Source organism: Peromyscus maniculatus, chromosome 7 (assembly GCF_049852395.1).
Source record: "Peromyscus maniculatus bairdii isolate BWxNUB_F1_BW_parent chromosome 7, HU_Pman_BW_mat_3.1, whole genome shotgun sequence".
Taxonomy (NCBI): domain Eukaryota; kingdom Metazoa; phylum Chordata; class Mammalia; order Rodentia; family Cricetidae; genus Peromyscus; species Peromyscus maniculatus.
The window spans coordinates 53,598,459-53,625,501 of record NC_134858.1 but is presented as its reverse complement, the minus strand read 5'-3'; the positions used below and the strand labels follow the sequence as shown (position 1 = coordinate 53,625,501).

The following is a 27,043-nucleotide window of genomic DNA, read 5'->3' as shown; positions in this document are numbered from 1 at the left end:
AGGCTGCCTCATCCTAAAGATTTCAAAAGTATGGTAGAAATTCACAAATCTCCTTAAAAAAATACCTTGATTGTTAAGCGTGGTTATTTTTAAAAAGCAGGAATTTAAGCACAACATTTCTTCAGTCAAAAGATCAATTAATAAGGGACTTCAGAGTCGCTGCCTCCAGAATACTACTGCCATATAAAATGAATTAGAACTCCCTGTATTGTTCTTGCGCACATTGGAAGAGCTGCACTGTCAACCAGGTGAAGACACATTTTGAATAAGCAATTAGTGAAATGACTGTGTGACTGCTCTAAAAGCCTAGCAGACTTGATTAATGGAGAGTTGACAAAGTCTTTCAGGAAAAAGCAGAAGCAGAACTTTTTTGTTACGATCCAAGCAAAACTGGTCACATGGATTCAACATAGAAAAGTTTTAATGAGACAAATGTCAAGCAAGCATATCAATTTCTTAAAGAAAATCTAAAAGTTTAATTACAAAACACTTGTACAGAAACCTGGCAATTCAACAGTTCCAAACACATGTACACAATATTTCTTTTTCTAAAACTTGTCAGAAATCAAACCCCTCATCTCCCTTCCCCAGCTGCTCCTGTGTTTTATTCAATAAAAAGCAGGAAGGAAATGTAACACTGAACAGGTAACTGCTTATTTCTGGAGGAGCGTGTGTAGGTGCAAAATCAACTATGAACCCACTGGAAAGAAATCCTTGTACTAGCCTGCACCCTCACCACCTCCTCTGTGCTTAGCATGGAAGTGAGAGGAGGTGGCACAGACCAGCTCTACACTACCCGACTGAATCCCAGCCACCCGCCAGGCAGGTGTCAAGCTACTGGGAGAGGCAGTATTTGAAAGTAAGCTACTGCTTTGACAAGGATTCCACCCAGTAGATTCTCTTGCTATCCTCTTGAATTCTGGTTAAGCAAATGTGTCTAGACAAGATGAAGTATTACATCTAGAAAGAGGGGAATGATGATCTTTGGACCAAGTCATAGCCTTATCTGGCCATAAAATCAGTGCTGTGGGAGTGGTACAGAACTGCACACAAAGAGAAACAGCAATGTGAGGAGGAAGGAAGAAAGGACAGGAAGCATCTGGCAGAAGGCAGACACAAACTTCCAGAACCAGCTTGGGTGTCCTTCTGCCACAGACAGTGAGTTCTACATGGGCTTAGCAGGCAAGCAATCTAAATGGCGAAAACAGGAGACGAGGACAGGGAACCAGGACAGCACATGGGCAGCAGAGCTGGTGGGCTGTGCAGCAATAACGAAGGAGTCTTTTCTAAAGGAGTGCTCTGTGGGCTTCAGTGCATGGAGTCTGATGTGTTCACATGACATCTATTGTTACTCCTGCTGCTTCCTTTGGACTCTCTAATACTGCACACAGAAGAGAATACAGTGCTGAGAGAACAGGATGGTGCAGCCACAGGACGGGGCTCTGGACTGTGCCCTGGCTTACGGGCATATTGTGAGGGACCACACTTCATCCCCCCTGGCTTTGGTGGCCTAGTGCTTAGATAATGGGCTCAGCATGCTCTGCTTTGGTTCCAAAGATCTCAGCTGCCACTTTTAGCCTTGTGCTCTAGAGCATAAAAGAAAAACCAAAAACCAAACCAAACCAAACCCCCAAATCCAAAACTGACCCTGAGAAACAGAACCTGTTTGTTTTTTCAGTTAAACAAAAATCCCTTAATAAGGTGAGGGAAGGAAGGAAGCCTGCCTTTTTCACGTAGATTCCATAGATTCGGCAGTTAGTGGCCACAGAAGGAAGACAAAACACAAGAGGATTCCACTGTGCCCTGTAGCTCAAGAGACTACTTCCAAAGAAGCTTCCATCACCTTAACGTACCGATCTGTACACTGAAGACAGAGTTAAACACTGGGCTGCTTTCCAACACCAAACGTGTACTCCTTTCCCTTCCTCCCTCTTTACCAATGACCTTTTCCTCGGCAGAAGCGCTCCACAAGACACTGCCAACAGATGGGGACTGAAGAGCCTTGCTGTGGCTGGGATTCCATGTCTGAGCAGGAGCACTGCTCAAAGAACAGCAGGCAGGACCAGGAAGGAAGGAGGGGGCATTGTCCTTCAGGGTAGCAATCACAGAGCCTGCTGAGGGCTGGCACCCACTGAGCACCATGTGGGGCATGAAACACAGCCTCACTCCACAGGGCACCGGCAACAAGAAGCTCCCTTCTTTGGAGTCGCAGCAGGGCAGTGATGGGAGAAGATTGGGCCCATCCAATGAGAATTCTCCTTCAGAGCCCCGCTGAGCAACAAAGCCCAGAGGTCAGAAAATGGAGATGTATAACTTGGTGGGAGTGAAGGGAAGCCCCAGAGGCATTTTAAAAAGTGACATCTAGGTAAGGAAACTGTAGTGGAATTGTAACAATGAGAAATCTTCCCTTCTGCTGTGGAGGGAAGGAAGATGTCAGTCTCAGGGTCACCACTGTCAGAGGAATGTATGCAGATCCACTTGAGCAGAAATGGAAATGAGAGGAATAAGAAGACCTGGAAGTCGGCGAGGGGCTGTACATTTCCAAAGCTTCAAACAGGGCGTTTCTATAGAGTTCACACATCCATCTTTGCTGCTCCCTCACAAGCTTCCTGGGGTGCAGGCATTTCACTTACTGACAATTCTTTCACAGGGAGGGGTCTGTAGTCCTCTGCCCCCACTCAGTTCAAATGTTCATGGATGGCTTCTCATTCTGCACAAGCGAAAACATTACATCTTGGAGCACTAAGATCTGCGGAATAGGAAGAAACACCAAACAGGTCACTGCTGGTCAGGAGTCAGGGCTGCAGATTTAAAAACGCTTTGTTTGACTTTTGAGAGGGCTATAACAGGGAAAACTAGGAAATAAAGAACGGATAAAGCTGTAGGCAGGCATCAGTGAGATGTTCCAGCCAACATTTCAATGAGGAATATGGCCCTGCACTAGTCCTGGATCCAAGAGAGCCAGCGACTGTCATCAAAAAGCAACAATCAGACAAATCTGTGAGGGAAACTAGTGACTCACTTCAGTCCACAGAATGTAAGGCCAATCAAAACCAGCTTTCTTCAAGCCTAAAGCTGAGGATGTCTGTCTGTATAGGAAATGTGTTTGTGTATTCTATCAACACATTTTCCTACTGATTAAAAATACAGTCATCAGGCCAGCAAGACGGCTCAGTGGGTAAGGCTGCCAAGCCAGTCACCCGAGTCCAAGCTCAGGACCCACACAATGGAAGAAGAGAACCAGCTCCCATAAGTTGTTCTCTGATCTCCACACCCACAGTGTGGCATATACATGTTCACATGCATAGACACAGACAGACAGACATACACACACACATACACACACACACACACACACACACACACAAATGTAATGAAAATACAATACATGAAAAAAGAATGTTTTAAATCTTCAGACAGCCAAGTTATGTGTTTCAAGAGAAACCAGGCAATACATGGATTGTGACAGTCATACAAGTGATCAACTCTCAACAGAAACATCCTCCTGGTTTCATTTTTGTCTCTAGGTGCTAGTTAGTCATAGAAAGGTGGCAGCTAGGGTAATTCTTCCATTGTGTATCTATAAAAATAAATTTACAATGGCTAGTCAAAAGTCACTAACATCATACTCACTCTGCTGTAAGTTTGGAGAACCTTAGCTCTACTTCCACCCGTCACCTCAGTGCTATGCTTCAGAAGCCACCGAATGGCAGTTTAGACAGCCATGGTAAGCTCTGGTTTCTGAAATCATTTCCTCAAGGACCTTCAAATGCTACATGTCCTCTTTGAGATTCAGATTCTGCATAACAAAATGCTGGGTTTCTGAGCTGGGGAAATAGCCCAGTAGGTAATGTGCGTGCTGTGCAGGCATTAGGACCCACATAAAAAGCTAGGTGTGGTGGTACACATCTAGAACCCAGTGCTGGTGAGCCAGAGGCAAGCCAACTGCTAGAGCTCACTGGCCTGCTACTCTAGCCGAACTGGTGAGTTCCAGATTCACTGAGAGTGACAGGATAATTCCAGACCTGAGCTCTGGCTTTCACATGTGCATGATGCTTGGAAGATTGCACATACACATCTCACACACACACACACACACACACACACACACACACACACACACACACACACTATGTTGGATTTCTACATACACATCACACACACACACACACACACACACACACACTATGTTGGATTTCTAAAGGCCCTTTCCAGCTCTGATATGTTTTCTAAAACTTGTAAACTGTGGCTACTAGTTTCACTTTATCCACTTGCTCTTGACAGTAAAATGAAGCCTTTGCCAAGCTCACGTCAGAGTAATTAATTGCACCATGAGTGCTGGGGACATCAGGCCTAGATGTCTGTCTATACATATTTGTATAATGAGACCAAGCTAGTATTAATCACAGTCTTTCTAATTGTTTCGTTTGACAGCTGTGGGGGGTGGGTTGGGGCTTGGTTATGTTTGCATGGGAAATTGTAAGAATCTGTAGTAATAGAACAGTTCACATTTTCAGGCTTTTTTTCAAGGACAAAACACTTTTGGTTAAAAATCAAGGAGTCTGGTAATGGCCTAGGTTTTTCAAAGACTCTTCAGAGAGGAACCACTACAGTTTATAGCCTTATGGTAGACAGCTTTAGGAGAGCCTTACTGGCATATGCTCAAAGTGAAAAGCCACTTTTGGCTTCATACCCGAATTCATTGCCCTCTCCTTAGGTGAGGAGACTCCATGTTATCAATTACTGATTTCTTTCACAATCGTCCATGCTGAGTCTCCCATCTCTCTCTTTTTAAGCCTACAAGAGTGCTAATTGAAAACACTGTGTGAGAAGGACGATGAGTTCCTGAGAATCCCAGGCCTAGATTTACAAGCTGTTCCCTTCATAAGCGGCAGCAGCGATGCCGCTTCTTTATTCTGTAGGGAGTCCAGCCATCTCTTAGAAGTAAGTCCATTCCATCTGGCTGCTCGGCAGAAGGATGATAATCTTGTTCTCATCTAAGCATGACCAAAGCTAAAGTATAGTGAATTGTCTTGTACAGTCACCATCCAAAGACTCCAGCAAGATGGATAAAGACTACTGTCTTTGTTTTTGCTAGGAAATGCTGCCTTATTAGACAGAGAACTATGGGCCTTAGTGTTCTCACATGTGTTGCTCCAACTCTTAAGTCAAGCCCGAGTCCAGGTTATGCAGATGAGGGTGCTTGTGTACCTGGGACAGAGATGCAAACCCATGTTCTCTCTAGGAGCATCCTGCTACTTACTTGTGTTTTAATAAGTGGTTTTTATCACTATGTGGTCCAACCCTAAAATTTCCACCCAGATAACAGTCAGTAGGTAAGAAACAATTTAATCAACAGACTATGGGGATGCCTATTTTGGAGATGGCGTGTTACAAGAGCATGCTACCTCCGGAAATTAAAGTGAAAAAAAAAAAAAACAAACCCCAAAACAAACAAACCCACTTTCATTTAAGAAAATGTTATCTGGCCAGATATGGCAATACAAGACACCTTTAATCCCAACATTTGCGAAGTAGAGGCAGGAGGAGCTCTATGAATTTGAGGCCAGCCTGGTTTACATTGCAAGTCCCAGACCAGCAAGGGCTAAACATTGAGACCCTGTTTTAGAAAGAAAAGATATCTGATGACTGGTCATTAGTACCAAAAAGTCTTTATGGGCAGTTCTCTTTTGGAAATGTACTTTTTGCCCCTTCCTCCAACAGGATGGAACACTTGATGCTACTCATTTTTTCTTTTCTTTCATTCATATACAATTTCATATATTTTTCTTTTCATTCGTGTGTGTGTGTGTGTGTGTGTGTGTGTGTGTGTGTGTGTGTGTACATGTGAGTGTAGAAAGAGGATATTCCCAACATCATGTGGGTGTTGGGAACTAAATCTGGGTCCTCTGGAAGAACAGTAAGTACTCTTAACTGCTAAGTCATCTCCCTAGTGTTGCGGTAGGGTGATACACACACACACACACACACACACACACACACACACACACACACACACACATATACACACACATATTTATTTATTTATTGAGACAGGGTGTTTCTATGTAGTCCTGGCTGTTCTGAAATTCACTATGTAGACTAGGCTGTCCTTGAACTCAAAGAGATCTTCCTGCCTCTGCAGGGATTAAAGTTGTGAACCACCATGCTCAACCTCCTTTTAATTTTTTTTTAAAGATGGGGTCTTGGTATGTTAGCCTTGGAGCTCACTATGGAGACTAGGTTCACCTTGAACCCCTGGTGACTCTCCTGCCTTTATCTCCTAAATGCTGGGCTTACACATGCCTAGCTTTCTTGTTTATTTGTTTCATTGTGTACGTATGTACATGGGAGTGAGCATGTGGGTGTTTGTGGGATGTACATGCTGACCAGAGGACATCCAAGGCTGTCACTTCTCTAGAACCATCTAGCTTCCTTTTTTGAGACAGGTCTTTCATTGGCCTGGAGCTCACCAATTAGGCTAAGCTGGCTGGCCAGCAAGCTCTAGGGATCCACTGTCTCTTCCTCCACAGCTGGAGGATTGAAGGTGTATCACCACACCTGGCTATTGTATGTGGGTTCTGGGATGAAAACTCAGGTCCTCATACTTACGCTTTAACACTTAATGACAGAGCTACCTCCCTACACCTTTGTTTGCTTTTCCAGACAGTCTTACTAGAGCTGACCCACGCTGGTCTTGAACCCACAATCCTCTTGCCTCAGTCTCACAAGGGCTGGGACTGCAGGTGTGTGCTACTATGTCTGGCTTTTTTTTTTTTTAACCTTTGAAAATCAAGACATGAATTGCTTCACTGAAGTTTAGTTCTATCAACATTTAACATAAAATAGTCACACTGCTATTGAGTGGTGAATAAGAACATTCCTTACTTATATAGGTTTAAATATACAAGTACCCATTAACTACTTATAAATTAGCACTAATATTCATCAGAGAAAAGACAGATTAACAGGTGAATGCTATTTAGTTTGTTCTGCGCACTATTTTTTGGGTAATTTCCATTAAATTTTCCTGGAGTCTTCAAGACCCTTTTGGAAACCAGTAAGGGAAAAGCTAGCACTGAGTTCCAACAACAAAATCATGCTGCTTCCCTTCAACAATCCTGACATATGCATGAGAACCCATCTTGAGTCTGTTTCCATACTGCTGAGAAAGACGTCCAGCAACTACACAAGAGGAACCTGAGTCAAGTCTCCACCTTAGTCACCTCGTGCAGTTCCAGAGTTCAGCAATCCTGATGGTCTGAGGACACCCCACTTTTGAAGATGGGCTGACATGCAAGTACTGCATCAGTATGCACTCACCAGTGCTTAACGATCAAGCCTGTTCACAACTTCTCGGACTGTAGCTATGAAGTTTTCATTGTCTTGGGGATTAGCTAAAATTATACTGTGTAGTCTGTTCATATATGAGTCAATGGTGTCCACTGTTGGCATTTCTCCACTTCCTGAGTGAGACAAGAAGATACAGTAAGAAAACTTCCCCATGCAGTTCAGCTACATGTTATTTAATGAATCCATGTTTAAAAAAAAAAAAAAAAATCAATTGGGCTGGAGAGATGGCTCAGAGGTTAAGAGCATTGGCTGTTCTTCCAGAGGTCCTGAGTTCAATTCCCAGCAACCACATGGTGGCTCACAACCATCTGTAATGAGATCTGGTGCCTTCTTCTGGCCTGCAGACATACATGCAGGCAGATCACTGTATACATAATGAATAAATAAATCTTTAAAAAAAAAAAACCATGACACTAATGTGGTTTGCTAAACAGAGAGATTTTAATTGCATAGGAAAGACTTTTAGACCTCAAAGATAGGGGAAGCTAATCTTCCTATTCTGTGGTGGTTTGCATGAGAAATGTTCCCCACAGGCTTAATGCATCTTCCCACGCCGCAGGACAGAGTTTCACTGTGTAACAGTACTGGCTGTCCTGGAACTTGATTTGTAGACCCAGCTGGGCTCGAACTCACTGGGATCTGCCTGCCTCTGCCTCCTGAGGGCTGAGATTAAAGGCATTCATCACCACCGCCCAGCAGGCTTATGTATTTCAACACTTGGTTCCTGGCTGATGGCACTGTTTCGGGAGGGTATGGAACCAGGTGGAGGCCAGCTGGAGGAAGCATGTTACAGGGAGAGGGCTTTCTGAGTCGATAACTGTGTCCCACTTTGGTTATCTTGCTCTGCCTGGTGTTTTAGGTTGAAGATGTTCTCTCTAATCTTCCTGCTCTAGCCACTTTGCCTGCCACCTGCTCTCATACTTCCCCACCATGATGGACCCCCGGAACCATAAGCCAAAATAAACTCTTCTGAAAGTCTCTTTTGGCCATGATGTTTTATCACAGCAACAACAAATAACTAACACATACTCTAAAGCAGTGGTTTTGTGGGTTTCTTTGGGGGTTGAACGACCCTTTCACAAGGGTCACCTAAGACCATTGGAAAACGCAGATATTTACATTAGATTCATAACGGTAGCAAACTTACAGTTATGAAGCAGCAACAAAAATAATCTTATGGTAGGGGGTCAGCACAACACGAGGAACAGAATTTTATAAGGGGTGGCAGCATTAGGAAGGTTGAGAACTGATGCTCTAAACAGATGGGCGATATAATACAATGTGTATGAGGAGTTGTATAACAAAAGGTTTGAGACCGCCAGATTTTTGCCATGACTATAATTAAAATGAGAGTGTAGGTAAGAAATACTAGTGTTGTTTTCCTTCCCATTAGAACACAAATAAATACAAGGCAAACATACATAGACAAAAGTGCTCTCCTTAGGATTTGAAACTTGATCACCCAATGGTTCTGAGTATCAAATTAGGTTTAATGGTAAAGAATATATTATATTAAAATAGAAGTGGACAAAAACCTAAATGATCAGAATCTGAAAGTCTTGATGATTTTAATAAATATAGACATTCTATAACATGTCTCATTGAAAATCTTTTTTTTTTTTTTTAAAGACAGGGTCTCACTATATAGACCAGGCTGGCTTCAAACTCATAGAGATCCTCCTGCTTCTGCCTCCCAAGTATTAGGATTGAAGGTGTGGACTACCATGCCTAGCTCCCACTGATGCTTGGGAGGCAGAGGCAGAGTTTGAGGCCAGCCTGGTCTACAGAGTCAGTTCCAGAACAGCTAGGCTGTTACACTGAGAAATCCTGTCTGGGGGTTGGGGGTGAGAGAAAGTCTTGATGGGACACTTCCCCTTCCTCCTTTTCCTCTTGGGAGACATTTCAGCTTCTCCACCCTACTTACATGGACAGCATCCCATCCCCACCCGACCCACTCTCCCTACCACTGATAGTGTATGGAGAGGATGCCATTACCAGGCAAGGGCATGCTGGCAAAGCTGCTGGTCAACATCTGTCGCAGGGTCTCTAGGTGCTGCTGAAGGACAGTGTTACGGCTCCGCTCCTGAATCACATCCACCTCCAGCTTCTCTACTGCTGTGCGCATGCTCTCCACATGCTTCTGCAGGGCTGCATTCCTTTCTTCAAACTCCATGTTGGATTTGCGAAGCTGGCGGAGCTCTGCTTCACGAGCTAAGGACACATGCCCCCAGAACACATGTGGTAAGAGAAGGCGCCTCTGAGGAGACCCAGGAACCCTCCTAAGAAAGTTCTGCTTAGCTGTCTCTCACTAGCTCCCCCCACATCTCCCAATTCTCTTTATGACACTCCAGATAGCAATTTCAGCAATGAAACGCCTGGCTCCCCCGAGCGATTTTAATTCTTAGAGCAACACATTCTATACGCAAGACTGCAACACACAGAGGCAATTCCCAGCATTTTGTTAGATTTTGCTTTTTAAAATTGTGCAGTGAGAAGCCTGAAGGGCTTCACAGAGGTGTCCAAGAAGACTGGCTAAGCATAGCTATGGATATCCATCTTTCCTGCAATGGGATAAGCTTTGTAATTTCTTTTCTTTTTCTTTCTTTTTAAAAAGCATTTATTTATTTTTATTTTATGTGTATGGGTATTTTGCCTGTAGGTATATCTATGCACCATGAATGCTTGGTGCCCACAGAGGCCAGGATAAATGCATTAGATCCCCTGGAACTGGAATTACAAATTGCCAAAAACAAAAAACAAAACAAAAAAGCTGGGTGGTGGTGACATAGACCTTTAACCTGACCCAGCACTCAGGAGGCAGAGGCAGGTGGATCTCTGAATTTGAGGCCAGATTGGTCTACAGAGTGAGTTCCAGGACAGCCAGGGCTACACAGAGAAACCGTGTCCTCTGGAAGAGCAGTCAGTGCTTTTAACCACTGAGCCATCTCTCCAGCCCCGAATTTTGCAATTTCTTACTGTGTATTCTGGACTCCCATGTAAACTTTCATTTGTATAGAGGGTTCTAGGCTACCTAACTAAAGCCACTGCATTAGTGATTTGTATTTATTTCTTTTGATCCCCAAACCAAGTAACTTTGGCTGCATTGGTCTCGCTTTCCCTCCCCAGTCACAAGGTGAAATAACAGACATTCTTTGCAGTAGAGTCCTCTCCAGTCCTAAGGAGGGCTATGAGCCAGTGCTTTTGAGCAATGAACTCCTGAGAGCTAAATCCCCTGTCAAAGACCCAAGGAACACAGAAAAACACTGCAGTGATCACCTTTGCTGTGGTTCAGGAATTCTTCTGTAAATATAGGGATGTCAAAAACAGAGCGTTCCTTTACCTCTGTTTCTTTCTATGAATCAAGAACAAAAGTTAGTCCTTAGAAGTTAAATGAATAATAGTGCCCAAGGCACAAGGATCATGTCTTCCTTAGAGAAACAGTTGGTCAGCAGGAATCAGACTACGAGAGCCGAGGAGAGGGGATATAGTCTCTCATTGGAATGGAACTTTACAGAGCTGCAGCAGTTAGCATCACATCTCTTCAGTATCCAACTGCTAGGTAGTAAAAGACTTCAAAACAAACCGACATGCACTTCACTAATGAAGAACACAGAAGCCCTTTCTTAGCACTGTACTTTGAATAGTCTACAGATGAGAGTTGTGAATGTGGTTGGGTCAGGAATTGAAAAAAGGTATTTTAGTTGTTTCCTGTTGGTTACGCATTTAAGCACTTATCTGAGAAGGAAGTATACAATCAAAATTTGCAGAGTGGAAAATAGGAATTCTAAGCAGAGATCTGTCAGCAACGAACAATAATAATGACATTCTGCTGGTACTTCTATCTATTTATGAAGGGGCAGTAGACTTTTTGAGGCTCTTGTAGACTTTTCTTCAGACATAAGAAAAACAAACCAACCCAAGAAGCCAGAAATAACCAGGCTCTACAAATAAGAAATCTAAGGATTCTGTGAGACAGAAAAGAATAACAAAGCCCTAGTTAATAAACCATTAAGATAAAAAGTATCACAAACTACTGTAAAATATTTCCAACCATGAGCTTTAGGAGTAGAGCCAAGGGGTTGGAGAGATAGCTCAGTGGTTAAGAGCACTGGCTACTCTTCCAGAGGGCCCAGGTTCAATTCTCAGCATCCACATGGCAGCTAACAACTGTCTCTTAACTCCTGTTCAGGGGATCTAACATCCTCACACAGACGTACATAACTGCACACAAAATACCAACGCCCATAAAATAAAAATAAATAAATAATTAAAAAATAACAACAGTAACAAAAAGAACAGAGCCAATATTTCAACTTTCTTTGGCTGACATTTCTGTAATGAATTTGAAGTTGAAGGTATAATAAATATAAGCTATAGGTGTTTTATATTCAAAATCTTGTACAACATAAAAAGAGAGTAGGAAGTAAGGAAACTAGTGTGAAATCTGAAGATTCCAAAACCTCTCAATAAGAAAGCAGTAAAGAAAATAACTCAGAATTCATTCCTTTAAAAACATGTTAAGAGATAAAATGTATAAAATAAAGGATAAAATGCATCCTTTTGCCAGACATGGTGGCTCTGGTGGATTTCTATGAGTTCCAGGCCAGCTGGGGCTTTACAACATATCTAAAAAAACACTGGAAAAAAATTGTTTCTACTTCTTATCACTACCTTTTATCTTTGAATTAAAAAAAAAAAAAAAAAAAAAAAAAAAAAAAAAAGACTTGATGCCCAGCAGAAAAGCTAAGCAGCTCAGCTGCGAGGAAACCTGAGAGCAGGGATCCTGTCTCATTGTGTTTACCTAGGAAGGGGGCAGACTGGAGGAACTGCCTACTGATCTGAACAGATCAAGATAGGCATTTAAGATGGGAATCTAGTGGTTCATATGCATAATCACAGCACTCGTGAGATCTCTCTAAAAAATGGATGGAAATCTGAAAAAGTATATGTTTACTTGAGGAACATTCCACTTCAGAGTGCTTAATTTTACCACATTCTTTTATTTTTCTAATGGAGGAAAGCAACTTTTTCTAGAACAATTAAAAAATAAACAGCAGGATTACCATCAAAAGTACCACATTTTTACTTGCACACCTCTCCCCCAAGACAGTTCCTACCTAGTGGATTTCGCTGAGAACTAATTAATGTATGGGCAAGAGAGACTGGTTCTGAAAGGGATCTTAGCCACATTTCCAGTAGCTGTCTATAGACTGCAGGGTCACTGTATGCTTTAACTTTATTACCTGGTTGTGACAGGAAACTCATGACACAAAATCCCAACATGCACACAGTACCATAGGTCCAATCCTAAATCTACCAGTGACTTAGGACAGAGCCTTGTAACTTCAGTTCTCTTACCTTGTTCAACTTTTACTCAGTTGTACAGTGATCATGAGTCCCAGCATTTGCTATTCAGAATGATAAGGGGTTGCTTGGCTACCATGAACATGGCACAAAGGGCCTTTCTCAAGATCTTTACTCTCCTCAGAATGGTAATTCCATTCCATTCTTTGCCAGAACAGTCCAAACCTCACCCATTATGTAAGGGCAGAGGCTAGCAGCAGCCAGGTACAATACACACTGGCCCTAGGTACAGATTCTTAGAGTACAAAATAAGAAACATTAAAGCAATTGATCGGAACCGTTCAGTTTCTGAATGCAACAGAGACACTCTACTTAAAGGAAGAGTGGTAATAAAAACCACCAGCACTCCTCCATTACTGAGTACATTACTCGGCACAGAGAAGCTCCTCCTGGGGGCTTGGATAGGCTTAAGTGCTCTAAGGATTGCTCAAGGGATTAAATCATAAGGATTTGATTACCTCCTCATTGAAAGGGTCTAATTTGTTCAGGCTGAGTGTCATTTTGTCATTTTTCACAAATTAAACAAAATTATTGTTTCTAGCTTAGTCTTCATATGAGATGAAGACACTTTCTAGAGAGTACAGCTCACTGACTCTTGCACCTAGTGGGCTTTTTTTTTCTCTTCAGTTTGTCAAGACAGGGTTTCTTTGCTAGAACTTGCTCTGTAGACCAGGCTGGCTACAAACTCAGAGATCCGCCTGCCTCTGCCTCCCGAGTGCTGGGATTAAAGGCGTGCGCCATCACCACCCCGCAGTGGGCTGGTTTTTGATCTGAGAAGACAAGAATATTCCTCACTTTGGATTTCCATTCTGTACACTCACTGACTGGAAGGAAAAAGAACAGAGGACTCTCTAAATGTAATCTATTTCAGCCTGTGATTTAGGGCAAGGCTCAGGGCCAGAACTACATACAGAGAGTATGCCATGCATCTCTCAAGTGCCTTTTTACTTGAGGACCACTCTCATTATCATGAGCCAGGATGCAGTGCCTTCTGCTATGCAGAACGGCTTCCAGGAGAGCATTTGTCAGCTCTCAGATGCACTCTGCTGCGTCTGTCCAGGCAACAATGACTTAGGGAATCTCAGTCAATTTAGAAATAAAATTAGCTCCTTTATTATATGGAAACCGGTAAATCTGTCTTCACTAGCTTCCAACTGACATCTCAGGTTTACTTTCAACAGTGTCCAGTTTTCCCATGTAGCATGGCATTGTGTTGTCAACAGTGGCTAACTGGGATGCAGGAAGCTACTCGGTTGCCTCTAACTTAACTTTTTATTCTTTCAAGTTTGGTTTATTTTTATGTGTATGGGTGTTTCGCTTGTATGTATGGCCATGTATCACGTGTATGCCTGGGTCCTACAGAGGCCAGAAGAGGGCTTTCCTGGGACTGGAGTTACAGACAGTTGTGAGCCACCATGTGGGTGCTGGGAATTGAAGCCAGTTCCTCTGCAAGAGCAGCCGGGGCTGCTTACTGCTAAGCCATCTCTCCAGCCCCTCTAACTGAAGTTGAATAAACTCTCTTATCCTAGGCAAGTCACCCCCACACTGGCAAAATGGGGTAGGCAGCTGAGAATATGTCTGAGGTCTTAGTATCCGAAGACAGACTGGAAGTCTGTTCTATTAGAAGCCTATTACACTCCTTGTAAGAGAAATAAGTATGTATTTAGAATTCATGATGTTTTAGGTATTTTATAAGACACATTTTTTTAATTAACTCACTCATACATCTGCTGAAATATTCCAAATACCATAGCACATGTGAACATCAGAGGCCAACTTTGGGTGTCATCCTTAAGAGCGAGCCAGTCACTATAGCTTTTTGAGATGGAGTCTCTCTTTGGCTTGGGACTTGCCAATTAGGTTAGGCTGGGTGGCTACCATTACCCAGAGAGCTACCCACCTCTACCTCCCCAGAGCTAGTATTATAAGCATGTACCACAATACAGTTTTTGATACATATGGGGGCTGGGGGTCTGCCCAGGTCCTCATGCTTGCATATTAAGTCATGCCTACAGACTGAGCCATCTTCTAGCTTGAAGACCATTTTGTTTAAATTCTCACTGCTTTTCAGTCACCTTTGGATTCTTATAGGAAAATAAGTTTTTATAGAATACCTTCTCCATGCAAGAGCATCATGCTAGGGGGCAAGGCATTGGAGAGAAAGGTAGAAAATAGATCAGGTATGCCCTCAGGGAGATGGTACATAATCCATAATGTGAACAACCGAAGTGCTTGCAAGAGTCTAGACCAGGCCAGCTAGGCTAACCATATGGGAGAGGTACTTTGAAGGTTAAAGCCAGCTAGAAGAAATAAAAGGAGCTGAGAAGGAAATGGAACTTAATAGGGTTGAAGGATGACTTCAGCTTTGAGAAGCAGAAACAGGAAGATGGAGAGAAGTATGAGGAAGGAGGTTACTCTGTGAAAAGAACAATAGGAACACAGACACAAGGCAGGGAGAGCAGCACTTGGAAGATGGTGGCAGCCAATAAATTTAAGGTGTTGGAAATGAGAAGTTGGGACTAATCAGAAGACCCTGATTGCTGCGTTTGCTTATGATTTGGTGAGCAAAGTTGAGTCCCTGACATTTTAAAGCATGGAATGACCACAGATTTTATTATTTTATTTTATTTTATTTTTTGGAGCTGAGGATCGAACCCAGGGCCTCAAGCGCTCTACCACTGAGCTAAATCCCCAACCCCCCCCCCCAATTTTTTTTTATAACCATATACTTAACATCTATATCGGAAGCATGTAAAAGCAGCAGGCAAACATATAAGCCTATGTATTAGACACATACACACACATACAGGCTTAAGTCCTACTGTCAGGGCTGAAGCAACCCTGAGGGAGGAGGCCGATAATAAGCACAGGCCAGTGAGCTGAGGACGGGAAAGGAGGTTCAGGGGCTGAGCTTCAGTCACACTGTGTGCTACTGACTAGCTGAGGACCGTTGTAACCAAATGCTGGAGTTCCCAAATAACACCTTTCTAAAGTGGGACAACAGCATTTGTTGATGATAAACTACAGCCAAGTTGCAGCCTCTAGCTGGCTTCCATTTCTGTCTTACTCTGAATTCCAACCATTTCTTGGCATTTAAAACTAATAAAATTCTCAGACTACAGGAACAGATTGGGGTTAGGGACTGTAGTTCAAAGGCAGATTCATGACATAAGTGTCTACCATATGTTAAAAACCCCTGAGCCAAAGCAACTCAGTCTGAATTATGGAATAAAAAAAAAAACTCTGTACCATTCATGAAAAAAAAAAGTAACAGCATTTCGAACAGCAACATGATTTTAAATATATATATGAATACAAAAAGAAGGCTAATTACCTCGTGATCGTGAGTGGTCTGTCGGGCTGCATCTAAAAATATGAAAGAATAACGAAAACATTAAACTGAAAAAGAAAACAATAGCAAAACCCAAGTATATGACTTTGCCAACCACAAACCTTGCTGGTATCTGTGGACTTTCACAACGTATGATGTTTTCATTCATGATGTTATTAACTGTCAGTCACCAACAGTTAAATGGAACCTCACACCTACAGATCACACAACTAGGCACAAGGGAACAGCAGACAGTTCTTACCTTTGAGAGGTAACAGGGTGTGAGAGTAGGAAACACATGCCAAAGGTTTTAGCAGCCGAGATGTGCAAGTGTGGAGAAGCTGCCATGGCTAAGGACTGACAGACCAGTGTGGGTGGTGTGCCTTTGGCAGTGTTTCCTGGAGAGGGGAACTGGAGCAAGACTTGTGAGAATATGATGTACCATTTCAACAGAGAAAAAAGATGCCGGGAAGACAGAGATGCCATCTCACTCACTATCACCCCTCAATGCCTAGAAGAGAGTCTGGTACTTTAACAGAAGCAGCTCAATAGATCTCCTTTTGAATTTATGCATGAGTAACTATTGAATGAAGAGGATCATGGAGGCCAATAGGAATAGCACAGAAAAGGCTTAGAAGAGTTAGGGCAAGTTAGTTACATGGCTTAGTAGACCTGTTTAAAGGCAGAGAAATGCCTAACTTGGAAACTAGACAAAGAAAGGCAGGTAGGTAATAATGGTTTTGGTGCATGAGCCAGATTGTTGATCTTAGATACAGAAAACCAATCAAAATGTCAAAAGGAGAATGATGTGATTTTAGTACAATTCTAGGGTGACATCTGTAAGTGAATATAGGACAATAAAGAAATGACAGAAACACACATCTTTCATATTTGGCACCTTAACAGTTGGATTCCTAACATTCCACCACGTGTGACAAACTGCATTGGTTCTGATACCTTGTCTGTGAGATTTGCCTTTCTGACGGTCCTGGGTTTTCCTACTGAAGACCTTGTAGGCCTCGGTCTTCTGATACTGCTCCAGTTCCTTCATGTAACGCTCCTTATCTCTGTCTGCTTCATCAAGGTAGCGCTAGGAAAGAAGTGTGAGATTGTTTTCAAGAAACTGAGATGTTAGGTGAAATACCAACTAGCTTTTTAAAAGAAAAGAGTACACTTAAAACAGGAAAAAAGTATACAGTGAGTATGCTGTAGGAGAATCTGAAAGCAGACACAGGTATAGAATAAAATCTTTCAATCATAAAATAAACAAGGGCTAGTGAGGTGGCTCAGTAGGTAAAGGTGCTTGCTACCATCCCTGACAGCTTCAGTTTGATCCCTGGGTGATGGAGAGAACTGGTGCCTCAAAGTTGTCCTGACCTCTGCACATGTACATACACACATTAAACAAACAAACAAACAAACAAACAAACAAAACAAACACATCATTTAGAGAATAAATAAATGAGTGATTGACTTTCTAGACTGTGTATTGTCTTTCCTAGTTTAAGGAAGGTAAGTTCTATTGAGAGTACCATCATAAAACATTAATGAAGATTACAGTCAACCATCTCCCTAGCCTTATAGATAGAATTTCACAGGGCCACTAGAGTTCTTCAGAGGTTTGAACCCCATATAGGCACATGTTCCCAGGGGAAGGGAAGGAATATTAGTGTGTTTCTCTACTCTCCACTCATTTTGAGGGAATGATCTCATACATCCATTGGCCTTCTTAAAAGCCAGATGAGTGGAAGACTAAAGCTGGAGAACATGAAAAGAATGATCTCATCCCATGGGCCTAAAAGAGACTACTCTAAGAGAGCTTGAGCACTATTCTTTGATCATTTTGTTCTATTAATTATTTAAACAAGTCCATTTATCTCCAGAATTGTTTTGCTTAATGCCTTGTCCATTTCATTCATCAAATTAGGTATAAGAAAGTACAAAAGGTGCTGCCTAAAAGTGAACAAACCAGAGCTAGAGGTTATATTAAAAATCTTGCCCCCCACAGCAGATATCTGGGACAATTTAAGGAACAAATAATTAAGTATGGCAATAAATTATAAACTGCTGGAAAAAGACATTTATACTATAAATAAACTTTATGGTATGAATTATTTATGATCATACCAGCAACAAATAGAATATACGCAAGTGTTCAAGAGGAGAGAAGAGTAAGGTCTCTAAATAGATCAGAAAGCTTAGGGCCAACTGGTAACTGTGTGCGGTATTGGGGTGGGAAAAATTATCACTTTGTAAACATAATGATAAAGATTAAATAAGGTGAAACTTATCCATAGATATTAAGTCTAGGGGAAATTTTTTCTTTTTCTTTCTTTTCTGTTTTTTTCTTAAGACAGGGTCTTTCTACATAGAGCTGAGTGTTCTGGAACTCATTATGTAATCCAAACTGGTCTTTAACACACAGAGATTCTCCTGCCTCTGCCTCCCAAGTGCTGGAATTAAAGGCATGTGCTACCATGCCTGGCTTTGGTTTCTCTTCAGATCATATAGATCTTTCTCCTTTTCTTTTCTTTCTTGAGACAAGGTCTCACTGTGTATCCCTGCTGGCCTGGAACTCACTACATAGACGATCTTGAACTTTTAAGAGATCTACCTGCCTGAGTGCTGGGGTTAAAGGCACGTGATATCAGCATTATGGAATTTTTTTTTTTTTGTGAAACAAATTACATGTATCTTTAAAATATCTCTCCTTAGATTGCTAATGAATTATAAGGAAAAAATTACCAAGCCAAAAAAATTAGCATTACAAATAAATAATAAAGGACATGGTATGCCTGAGTATGTGATGCTCTGAGCATCTTATATTCTATTCTGAACAAGAATTCAGAACATCAATCTAATCATCAGGAAATACCAGACCAACAGAAAATGAAGAATGTTTCCTTAAAAGTAAAAACAAACAAAAAGGCACATTAGGGGTAGGTGGGAAGGAGGGGTCAGGTTTGGGGAGACAGAGGGTTCATATTCTCGAAGAACATCAAGGAATAACTTACAAAGACAAAGCAATGCTGTGAAACAGCCTGAAGAGAATTACAAATATGTGACTAAAACACAGCTTGGTATTAGTGTAAAACCTGTATGAAGGGATGCTGTTGACTTCAGTGTCTGAGTGTAGATTACAGCATTATATTTAGCATGAAATTATGAACTTGACAACTTTATCAGTTATGTAACAGAGGATCTCTGTTCTTAGGAAATATGAAAGTATTCTGGGGATAAAGGGGCAGGATATATGTAACTTACCTTTAAATAATTTGGGGAAAATTGTTTTTGTGTGTGTGTATTAAAGACCAAACATGTAAATGGAGAAAGGGACACAATGTGTCAGCAATAGGAGAAGCTGAGTTAGGATTTCTGAATATTCTCTGTACTATTTTTATGCTTGTAACTTTTTGTGCATTTGAAATGATTTCAAAGTTAAAAGTTGATCAAACACATACAAAACCCTGCCCTAATCAGCAGACAATGTTATCATTAGACAACTACTGTTACTTCGGCTTTTTGTTTGCACACTTGCTAATTCCAGAAAAAATAAACCTCAAGCATGCATTCACTTTGAAATAAAGATAAAGAAAATAATGACCTGGCATATCCAGCTGATGACCTCTTGTTATAAACTGCTTTCTATTAGCTTGCTTACCACAAGCACAAAGCTTCAAATTGAAATTTAATCTTATCTCTTTGAAAATTTTTGAATTCAATTAATTCCCAAGACAGTATTTTTCAATTTGGTTTTAGTCTTTCTGGAATCCATTTTCAAGAGTGCAAGCCATAAAAGAGTTTAAGACATAAGGAAATATAGATCTTTCAGATGCCGGGAAGTGGAGGCTTTTAATGCAAAGCCCGTCAGCCCCAGTTGCCATCATCCCTTTGCTGCAGTGGCTTTTCACCCAGTGCATGGCTATCTTGTGCGTAATTCCCCTCCAATCATTCTAACAAAGGAACTCTCCTTTCAGCTTGGCAACACGGTTAGTTTCTGTCTTAGAGGAGAGAGATCAAGTAGTTCTGCTTTATTTTCTGCAGTGGTTAAATTTGCTAGAACTCTAGTTAAACAATTGGTAAAGCAATAAGATCTTTTTCTTAAATAAAATTCTTATGTGAATTGAAGAATTTTGGCAAATGATTTTTTCCCTCATTTTTATTCATTACTTTCATTTAGCTCAATGGAATGCATTACTTTGATAGATTTCTTAATTTCTTAATATTGAACCACTTTTCAAAACATTCTTCTGTGAACTCAGTATACACATCAAATAAAATGTAGCTGCTTTGGTTGGGAGTAGATTCTAGAGTCCTTTCCACTCCCAACCCTCCAACAAATCTTGGGACAGCTTCTATTCACTGTGCTAGAGAGAAGAGCTGCAAGGATCCTGCTATTCTGGTCTTCTTTTCCTTCCCCACTGAGTTTCTGGTGGTTTTGCTGTTCCTGTTTCTGCCTCCTTCTTTATATGCCCCTCTCCATGGGTACCTGTCTTCTTTCTTTCCTTCTATGAACACATCATTGGAGCAGGGCCAATCTGAACCAGTTTGACCGCTCCTTAGTTATTTGCATTTGCAAATGTCTGAAACTACGGGCATTGATTTTAGGGTACATGCTTTCAACCCCAGTACACAAGGCCAGCAGTCTGAATTCTTCTTACGATATGGTACTAGGTAAGTGCATGGCACTGTTGAACCTGCTTTACTACTCCAGGTCTCCACATCTTTTTATACAGGGTCTTTTCTCACTTTCCTCTTGCAGTGCTGGAGATTGAACCCAGAACCCGTGTAAGGGAACAAGTGCTCTGCTCTAAGTTACCACTCAAACTCTTTCTGTATTTTTCTTTAAGATGGTCTCTAGCTAAGCTGCTTGGTTAGCCTTAAATTCCTTCTGTAGCCCTGATGGCCTTGAACTTGTGCTCTTTCTGCCTCAGTCCCCTGAGTACTGCAACACAACTAAAGAATTAACTGTCCATCTTCTTTGCTTTTCTGATAGAAATCTTTTAAAAATATTTACATCATATTATATTTTATACACACACACACACACACACACACACACACACACACACACACACACGAGGCATGTCACATCTATGTAGGTACCTGTAGAGGCCAAAAGAGGGTGTCAGATCAGTTGAAGCTGAAGTTACAGGCAGTTGTCAGCCATCTGACATGGGATCTGGGAAACGAACCCCAATTGTTTGTAGGAACAGTGAGTGAGTTAACCACTGAGCCATCTTTCCAGCCTCCAAATCATTTTTGAGATATAATAAAACAAGCAAAGGACCAGAAGCAAGAACCATCACCTGTTTTTCCTCAGGAGGCAGTTTACTCCACTCATTGCCCAGCATCCTTGTGATTTCCGGGAATGGGACCTCTGGTCTCTTTGCTCGAAGCTGTTCCCTGCGCTCATTCATGAAGCGAACATATCCTGTAAGGGGGGACTTGGGTGCGTTGCTGTCTCGGAGAGGTTTCTTCCTTTTCCTCCCTTTGGACCAACCTCCTCGTTTACTTCTTTGCTGTAAGACAAAGCAAGACGAAAAACAAAAACCAAACAAAAATCACTCAAGTAACCTATCAACAATAATAACAAACACCAACACCAAAGAGGATCTGAGCTGCATTTTCCTGTAAGGCCCTGGAAGTTCAGAGCTCCCCAGATCAGTCAGGCACAGAAGACTGCAATGCTAAGAGTTTCAGATATTTCAACTATAGACAGCAGTTTTAAGGCAGCAGTTCTGTATCTGAGGGATGAGACCCCTCTGGAGGTCAAAGTACTCTTTCACAGGGGATGCATATCCGATATCCTGCACAGCAGATATTTGCATTACAATTCCTAACAGTAGCAAAACTACAGTTATGAAATAACAACGTAAATCAACTTATAGTTGGGGGTCACCATGACCTGAGGAGTTGTTTTAAAGGGTTGCAGGACTAGGAAGGTTGAAAACCACTACTTTAAGGCATCATACTACAAACTAGGGAAATTAAGGGCTATTAAAATTTTATTTTTGGAGCCAGATGGTGGTGGTACTCACCTTTAATCCCAGCACTTAGGAGGCAGAGGCAGGCGAATCTCTGAGTTCTAGGCTGCCTGGTCTACAAAGTGAGTTCCAGGACAGCAAGGACTAAACAGAGAAACCCTGTCTTGAAAAACCAAAAAGAAAAATTTTATTTTTGGAAACAGAGTCTCTCTAGGTAGCACAAGTGGCCTCAAACGCACTATGTATGTCGGGGTACCCTCAAATTTATGGTGATCTACTGCCTCAGTCTCTTGAGTGCTGGGATTTCAGGCATGCATCACCACCCTTGGTGTATAAAGGGCTATTTTGGTGCTAATCCCAGAAGATGAGAATGGGGTACCATGATATGCAAGCTTTGGCCTTCTTCTACACTTCCTGACAGGGATTTCTACATGAGAAACTCGGCAGCACACTCAGCACCGTGCCAGAGAAGCAGACGCTGTCACAGGAGACCAGAATAAGATGTCACAAGCATCAAGTGAAAGAAGAGCTGTAGCATGGGGATTAAAAATAATTCATGCAAGTGTTCCTTACTGATACTAGAGACCAGCTAATTTCCCATAGCAAATAGCATACAGATATTTAAATTAATATTTAGGTCTCAGGAGAATATCAGTAACATATCTAAAATGAAGACAAGTTCTTCGGCCTGATGATTTGTTCCTTAATATATATGTTTTATAAAGTCATAAGGCTTTTTTTTTTGTTTTTTTTTTTTTTGAGAAATAAGTCTTTATATACTGAGTTTAGATAAATCAGATCAAACCAACTTTTAAAATGCTTAATCAAAAATAATTCTGCAGTGCCACTGATATTTTACCACAACCTTTCTTCTTGCCTTCTGAATGAGACCTAAGCACATCATAGTTTTGCTCCATAATTTAGCAAATACATAGTCTACCAGTTAATGTATCATGGTTACAGGAATTCTTATTTCAGAGAAGAGGAAGGTAAACAAGGTTAAAAAAGAGATAAAAGCATCTATGTATTAATTGCAGTACTGCACTCCTTCAAATGTATGTGAATGGCGATAGTCCTCCTTTTGGCAAATAGTGTATTAGAGATCAGGGTTCCAGTTTTTGTTTCATTTTTGGAAATCTAGGCACATGAAGCTACTAAGGAGCCTAGAGACATAGCTCAGTGGAAATGTGCTTAGCACGAATCCCCAGCATCATATACCCACACAAATCCCCCCAACAGCCCTCCTACAAACACATAGTTACATAGTTAATGAAAAGCTGCTAGCATTCATTATTATCTTTAAAAATACTAAAGGGGTAAATGAAAAAAACTAGTCTTTTCACATAAAAGACAAAAATCGATGATGCTATTCTTTTTTGTCTTAAAATAAAAAGAGTGCAACGTGATCAGTCACCTATAAGGAAGTTTGGAGGTCCAACAAGGACATGACTCCTCATGCCCACACTGAATCTTTGTGTGATTCAGAGAAAGATGGACCCTATGGGAGGGAGAAGGAATCATTAAGTGGTCTGAATCCTTTGATACATGTGACTTTGTGCTGCAGGGCATGAACAAGGGCATGAAGACCTCTCAGTAGTTACTTAATTAAATCATTCATTCACAAAACAAATATTTGTCAAGGCTGAGCACGGTGGGCACATCTGCATTACTCGAATGCAGCTTGGGTGACTTGAGACCCTATATCAAAATAGCAATAGCAACAATAAATAAAAGCAAAAATAACACAACAAAACAATTCATGAGCACAGTGGGACACTTCATAAGAGGTAGCTACATTTAGTTAGAGTGAGGTAAAGAGACTCTATTTGTCTCTATGTCATTAAAACCACTGATATACTCTAGGTATAACTAGAGCTAGGTATAAGAAACTGGATAAGTGTCGGCCCAGGAAACTAAGACGCGAGGTGGCAAACACTTCACTCAGCAGCCCCTTGCATGCTGTTGCTTTGGAAGCTCCAGAGGACAGTGACAGGAGATTTCAGCTTACCTCATCTTCATGCCTCTGCTCACTGCCGTCTGCAGCATTGGAAGACTCACTCTGAAGCAGCTGGCCCTGGGAGAGATCCTCCACAAATTCTGGGTTGTTGGTGGAAGATGTGGCTGTGCTGCCATATGGACCCTCGGGGTGTGTTAATCTGAGCAACAGGCAGAAGTATGCAAGTTTAGTATGGACAGCAGCAAAAACTCCTCTTGTCAGCTGAAGACAAACTTTCCTACCAGCAAAAGCACATGTCAGTACTTGAATTACTTCCAATACCACAATCTGTATAAAATATAATGATGTTCCTGTAGACATTTCCTAGCAAAACTAACTCTAATCTCAGTCCAAAACAATGACCTCTCCTCTCGACACAGACTTCATGTTTTAACTCTGAGCATGTAACAGAGCCTAACTTTTATGTTACCTTTCATGTGTTTCCCATGTGATGGAGGAAACACTAGTAATGGACCAGATGAATAGGAACAGAGGTTGTTCAGGCACTTTGGTCCTTATCATAAAAGAGCCATTTCTTAAAGAGCACAGGAATAACTCTTATGGAATATAATATATGTTATAATTTCTTAGATTATAAATTGAGTAACAATCAGATTATTTGACTCTCTAGTACAGTATGTTTAAACATAATTTCTTTGTGAAGTATTAGAGATCAAGCACAGATCCTCACATATGCTAGACAAGTGTTCTGAGCTACAACCATAGCCCAAGTATAAATGTTAGGCAGGTATACTATTCTCCTTCTAATAATCCATTCCTGGTGAGTTCTTCGAAGAGGTGCACAAGGAGAGTACAGATGATGGATGGTTGAGTCTTAGACTTGCATATGCTAATAAGTTATTTATTTATTTATTTATTTATTTATTTATTTATTTATTTATTTATTTTTAAGGGGGATTACTGGAAAGGTAAGAGAGGCAAGAAAATGGATAATAGAGTAATATTTGGTTATTACTCTGAAATAATATACACTCCATAAGACAATCAGCAACAATCACAATGCAATGTAAGTACTGCAATAGATGTTTATAGAAAGTGTCCTAAGAGGCACTGGAAAGGGTCAGAATTTTCTATATGTGGTCAGGCTGCTAAGGAAGATTTCACAAAGGAAGTCTTGGAAGACGAATAGATACTGATCAGGTAAACATCATCATCCTATGTAGAAAGAACAAGGTCTAAGAGAGGAAAGAGTCCAATTAAGAGCTATGCAACACAAGGATTAAACACAGCAGAACAAAGAACAGAGGAGCAAAAGCTGAGAGACACAAAAGGTGGAGACTAGAGAGAACTTAATGAATGAATGAACATAAACAGTAAGAGTCTGAGGTAACTGCAAGTTTCTAGCAGGTGATTAGGAACTTAGTACTAATCATGGACAAAATAGGGTATATGGATGAGAAGACACACAGATGAGATGATAAGCTTGAAATTCTTTTTTTTTGTTTTTTTTTTTTGGTTTTTCGAGACAGGGTTTCTCTGTGTAGCTTTGCGCCTTTCCTGGGACTCACTTGGTAGTCCAGGCTGGCCTCGAACTCACAGAGATCCACCTGGCTCTGCCTCCCAAGTGCTGGGATTAAAGGCGTGCGCTACCACCGCCCGGCTAGCTTGAAATTCTTATAGCATAATTAAGTGGAGATATCCTATGGACAATTGGAAAACATGTCCTGAGATACAGAAGGAGGGACCTGAATCGGCCATCTTCTGTAACCAGGCAAGGCTTCCAGAGGAGGGACTGGGATATCAACCAAGCCACGAAACTTTCCTTTGCTCTAGAGTTTGTCCTGCTTGCAAGATGTGATGGGGTAATGGTTGCATAGAACTTGTGGGAGTGGCTAGCCAATGATTTGTCCAACTTGAGGTCCACACCACGAAAGGGAGCCCACGCCTGACCCTGCCTGGATGGCTCAGAGACCTAGGATAGAATCCAACATAACTGGCAAGAAAAAAAAAAGTCAATGAAATGATTCCTAATGATATTCTGCTATACTCAAAGATCAGAGCCTAGCCCAATCATCATCAGAGAGGCTCCATCCAGCAACTGATGGGAACAGATGCAGAGTCCCACAGCCAAAGATTAGGTGGAGCTTGAGGAACCCTGAAGAAGAGGGGGAGGAAGGATTGCAGGAGTCAGAGAGCATGGAGGATATCAGGAGAACATGGCCCTCTAAATCGATGAAGCATAGGGGCATATAGAGACTGAAGGGACAATCATGAAGCCTGTATGGGTCTGAGCTAGTTCCCCTGAATATATGTTACGGTTGTGTAGCTTGGTGTTCTTGTGAGACTCCTAACAGTGGGAGTGGGGGTGTCTATGAATCTTTTGCCTGCTCTTGGGACCCTTTTTCTCCTACTGGGTTGCCTTGCCCAGCCTTGAACATGAGGGTTTATGCCTAGTCTTATTGTAACTTGTTATGCCGTGTTCAGTTGATATCCCTGGGAGGCCGGCTCTTTTCTGAAGGGAAATGGAGGAGGAGTGGATCTGAGGGAGAGGGGAAGGGGGAGAATGGAAGGAGTGGAGGTAGGGGAAACTGCGGTTAGTGTGTAATGTATGAAAGAATAATAAACATACGTACACACACACACACACACATGTACACACACACACGTACACACACACACGTACACACACACACACACACACACACACACACACACACACACACACACACACACACACACACACGATACAAGAGCTGCAAGGCAGCAGTCCAGGGTAACGATTACTAAGTATTCTCAAGAAAGGCACTGGAAGGAAGGTCCCACAGAACACAGTCAAGACAATAGCTTTTTAAAAGTAAGTGTTAGAAATATTAGGCAAGGCGACTCAAGAATTAGGAGAACACCACAAGAGAAAGGACAGGGAGACTTTAAGGAAGTTAGGGCAGCAACCAAGAAAAAAGGTGTTAAGGTCAAATAAGACAGGCTAGTTGGGTGAGGTGGAGCACACCTTTAATTCCAGTACTTGGGAGGCAAGGCAAGTGGATCTCTTTG

General features: G+C 41.6%; 1 protein-coding gene across 3 annotated transcripts in view; it reads right to left on the bottom strand.

The window, feature by feature from the left end:
- Window positions 1–403: 403 nt before the first annotated feature.
- Window positions 404–27,043, bottom strand: part of Hmg20a (high mobility group 20A) — an 86,419-nt gene continuing 59,779 nt past the window's right edge. For all 3 annotated transcript variants that reach the window (XM_006971551.4, XM_042280979.2, XM_076576340.1), the window contains 8 exons: window positions 24,044–24,191; window positions 21,358–21,570; window positions 17,006–17,138; window positions 16,052–16,083; window positions 10,630–10,705; window positions 9,349–9,564; window positions 7,324–7,466; window positions 404–2,749 (listed from right to left, as the gene is read on the bottom strand). In XM_006971551.4, coding sequence (XP_006971613.1) covers window positions 7,330–7,466; window positions 9,349–9,564; window positions 10,630–10,705; window positions 16,052–16,083; window positions 17,006–17,138; window positions 21,358–21,570; window positions 24,044–24,191 — 955 coding nt within the window. In that variant the 3' untranslated portion in view covers window positions 404–2,749; window positions 7,324–7,329. The remainder of the gene's footprint in view (window positions 2,750–7,323; window positions 7,467–9,348; window positions 9,565–10,629; window positions 10,706–16,051; window positions 16,084–17,005; window positions 17,139–21,357; window positions 21,571–24,043; window positions 24,192–27,043) is intronic.